This window comes from Tachysurus fulvidraco, chromosome 13 (genome assembly GCF_022655615.1).
Source record: "Tachysurus fulvidraco isolate hzauxx_2018 chromosome 13, HZAU_PFXX_2.0, whole genome shotgun sequence".
NCBI lineage: Eukaryota > Metazoa > Chordata > Actinopteri > Siluriformes > Bagridae > Tachysurus > Tachysurus fulvidraco.
In genome coordinates, this window is record NC_062530.1 from 27,695,176 (window position 1) to 27,697,675 (window position 2,500).

The 2,500-nt window shown below is 44.6% G+C and overlaps 2 protein-coding genes and 2 long non-coding RNA genes across 11 annotated transcripts in view; 2 read left to right on the plus strand and 2 right to left on the minus strand.

Annotated features, from left to right (window-relative positions):
• LOC113657299 overlaps positions 1 to 2,500 on the plus strand; it is a 1,727,325-nt gene that overhangs the window by 409,641 nt on the left and 1,315,184 nt on the right. The gene's annotated exons all lie outside the window — the stretch shown is intronic.
• Positions 1 to 2,500, minus strand: part of LOC125146171 — a 1,103,650-nt gene that overhangs the window by 236,175 nt on the left and 864,975 nt on the right. The gene's annotated exons all lie outside the window — the stretch shown is intronic.
• The window catches only part of sema6dl (sema domain, transmembrane domain (TM), and cytoplasmic domain, (semaphorin) 6D, like), a 27,183-nt gene that overhangs the window by 12,946 nt on the left and 11,737 nt on the right, over positions 1 to 2,500 (plus strand). For all 8 annotated transcript variants that reach the window (XM_027179563.2, XM_027179561.2, XM_027179566.2 and 5 more), the window contains exons 11-12: positions 796 to 927; positions 2,254 to 2,409. In XM_027179563.2, coding sequence (XP_027035364.1) covers positions 796 to 927; positions 2,254 to 2,409 — 288 coding nt within the window. The remainder of the gene's footprint in view (positions 1 to 795; positions 928 to 2,253; positions 2,410 to 2,500) is intronic.
• Positions 1 to 2,500, minus strand: part of LOC113663995 — a 16,994-nt gene that overhangs the window by 3,888 nt on the left and 10,606 nt on the right. The gene's annotated exons all lie outside the window — the stretch shown is intronic.

The window sequence follows — 2,500 nt, forward strand, 5'->3', positions numbered from 1 at the left end:
TCAGTGGTGATGAGTGTGTGTGTGTAGTGATCAGTGGTGATGAGTGTGTGTGTGTGTGCTGTGATCAGTGGTGATGAGTGTGGGTGTGTAGTGATCAGTGGTGATGAGTGTGTGTGTGTGTGCTGTGATCAGTGGTGATGAGTGTGTGTGTGTGTGTGTGTAGTGATCAGTGGTGATGAGTGTGTGTGTGTGTGCTGTGATCAGTGGTGATGAGTGTGGGTGTGTAGTGATCAGTGGTGATGAGTGTGTGTGTGTGTGTGTGCTGTGATCAGTGGTGATGAGTGTGTGTGTGTGTGTGTGTAGTGATCAGTGGTGATGAGTGTGTGTGTAGTGATCAGTGGTGATGAGTGTGTGTGTGTGTGTGCTGTGATCAGTGGTGATGAGTGTGTGTGTGTGTGTGTGTGTGTGTGTGTAGTGATCAGTGGTGATGAGTGTGTGTGTGTGTGTGTGTGTGTGTAGTGATCAGTGGTGATGAGTGTGTGTGTGTGTGTAGTGATCAGTGGTGATGAGTGTGTGTGTGTGTGTGTGTAGTGATCAGTGGTGATGAGTGTGTGTGTGTGTAGTGATCAGTGGTGATGAGTGTGTGTGTGTGTGCTGTGATCAGTGGTGATGAGTGTGTGTGTGTGTGTGTGTGTAGTGATCAGTGGTGATGAGTGTGTGTGTGTGTGTAGTGATCAGTGGTGATGAGTGTGTGTGTAGTGATCAGTGGTGATGAGTGTGTGTGTGTGTAGTGATCAGTGGTGATGAGTGTGTGTGTGTGTAGTGATCAGTGGTGATAAGTGTTCACTCTTCCAGTATTCCAGGCTCAGCAGTGTGTGCGTACTCCATGCCGGATATAGAGAAGGTGTTTGAGGGACGTTTTAAAGAGCAGAAATCCCCAGACTCTGTGTGGACTCCTGTTCCTGACGACAGACTGCCGAGACCTCGGTACTGCACTCACTCTGCTTTACACACATTATGTTTATGTTCATATTCATTTAGGGATGTACCGATACGATATTCTGGATCAGTATTGGCGCAGATCCAAGCATTTTGAGTGGATCGGGTATCGGTGGTGCGTGACCGATCTAAATCCGATACCTGTGGTCATGGGCATCAGAACCATTATAAGTGGGTGGGACAGGACACGCCCACTTTTTACCTTCTTTATTCAGCGCATATGTCTTTTTTTATTACTGTTCAGAGCGCCGCCAGTCGAATCCGTTCCGCTTGAGGAATGCCCTAATACACTCCATTCCGTGTTTTACCTACAGCATTGACCGCGCTGCTGCTTCCTGACATCCATGGGCATCGGGACCATTATATGTGTGTGTTATATGTGTGTGGGACAGGACACGCCCACTTTGTCTTTACTTCCGACGCCCATGCCTGTGGTGGTTAATTAACGAACAGCAAACATCACAGACTATCGCTTAAACTTATAAGAAAATTACACTTATATATTAAATGACATTAATGTAAATAAATCTAATAAATTTTATAGTAAATATGTCACACAACCGCCTGCGACAGTCAGCAAGTTTATCAGGCGTCCTTTCTGTTTACCTCAGTGTGTTAAACATGTCGCTCATTTGGGTGTGAGGTTTACTGTTTAACACACTTTACTTTGTGTTTCAGGAGTTTTTATATAATATTCACTTTAAAATATTGTCTTTTCTTCAGAAAACAATTTAATGTAATAATTGCAGTATATATGGTTTAGATTGTTTTACCACTAACTGTTAAAGTTCTGTTTGTTACTGCATTAATACTATTTAAGGTTTCTTGCGTTGACATTTTTCACCCAGTAATAAGGACATTTTTGTGTTTCTTTACCAGAAACAAATAAATCTTAATAACTAAGTGAGTTGTTTACATGCGTTAGTTTTAAAGGTAGAAAAGATCACAGATATCAGATCGGTGTCGGACGTACCGGCAAACGCTGGTGTAGGAATCGGATCGGGAGAGAAAAGGTGGTATCAGTACCTCCCTAATTTGAGCTATATTTTTAAACCCTGGGTACTTGTGCTGATGATCAGGTGAGAAGACGTTCCAGGTGTGTTACGCTTTAGAGACGCTGAGGGAGACAGACGTGTGCTAAATAGTGCACACTACAGGAGGGATGAAAATTTAATGAGGAATAATTAACCGTATGGAAGCAGGTGTAGGTTTACATCCCAGTGCTTGTCCTCTCGAATGTGACACTGTGTGTGTGTGTGTGTGTGTGTGTGTGTGTGTGTGTGTGTGTGTGTGTGTGTGTGTGTGTGTGTTCAGGCCAGGATGCTGTGCTGGTCACGGATCAGCAGAATCTTATAAAAGCTCTGTCGAGCTTCCAGATGAAACGCTGCAGTTTATAAAGTTACACCCACTGATGGATGCTGCCGTGCCCTCCATCCGAGATGAGCCCTGGGTCACCAAGACCAGAGTCAGGTGTGTGTGTATGTGGGTGTGTGTGTATGTGGGTGTGTGTCTGTGTCTGTGTGTGTGTGTGTGTGTGTGTGTGGGTATGTGTCTGTGTGTG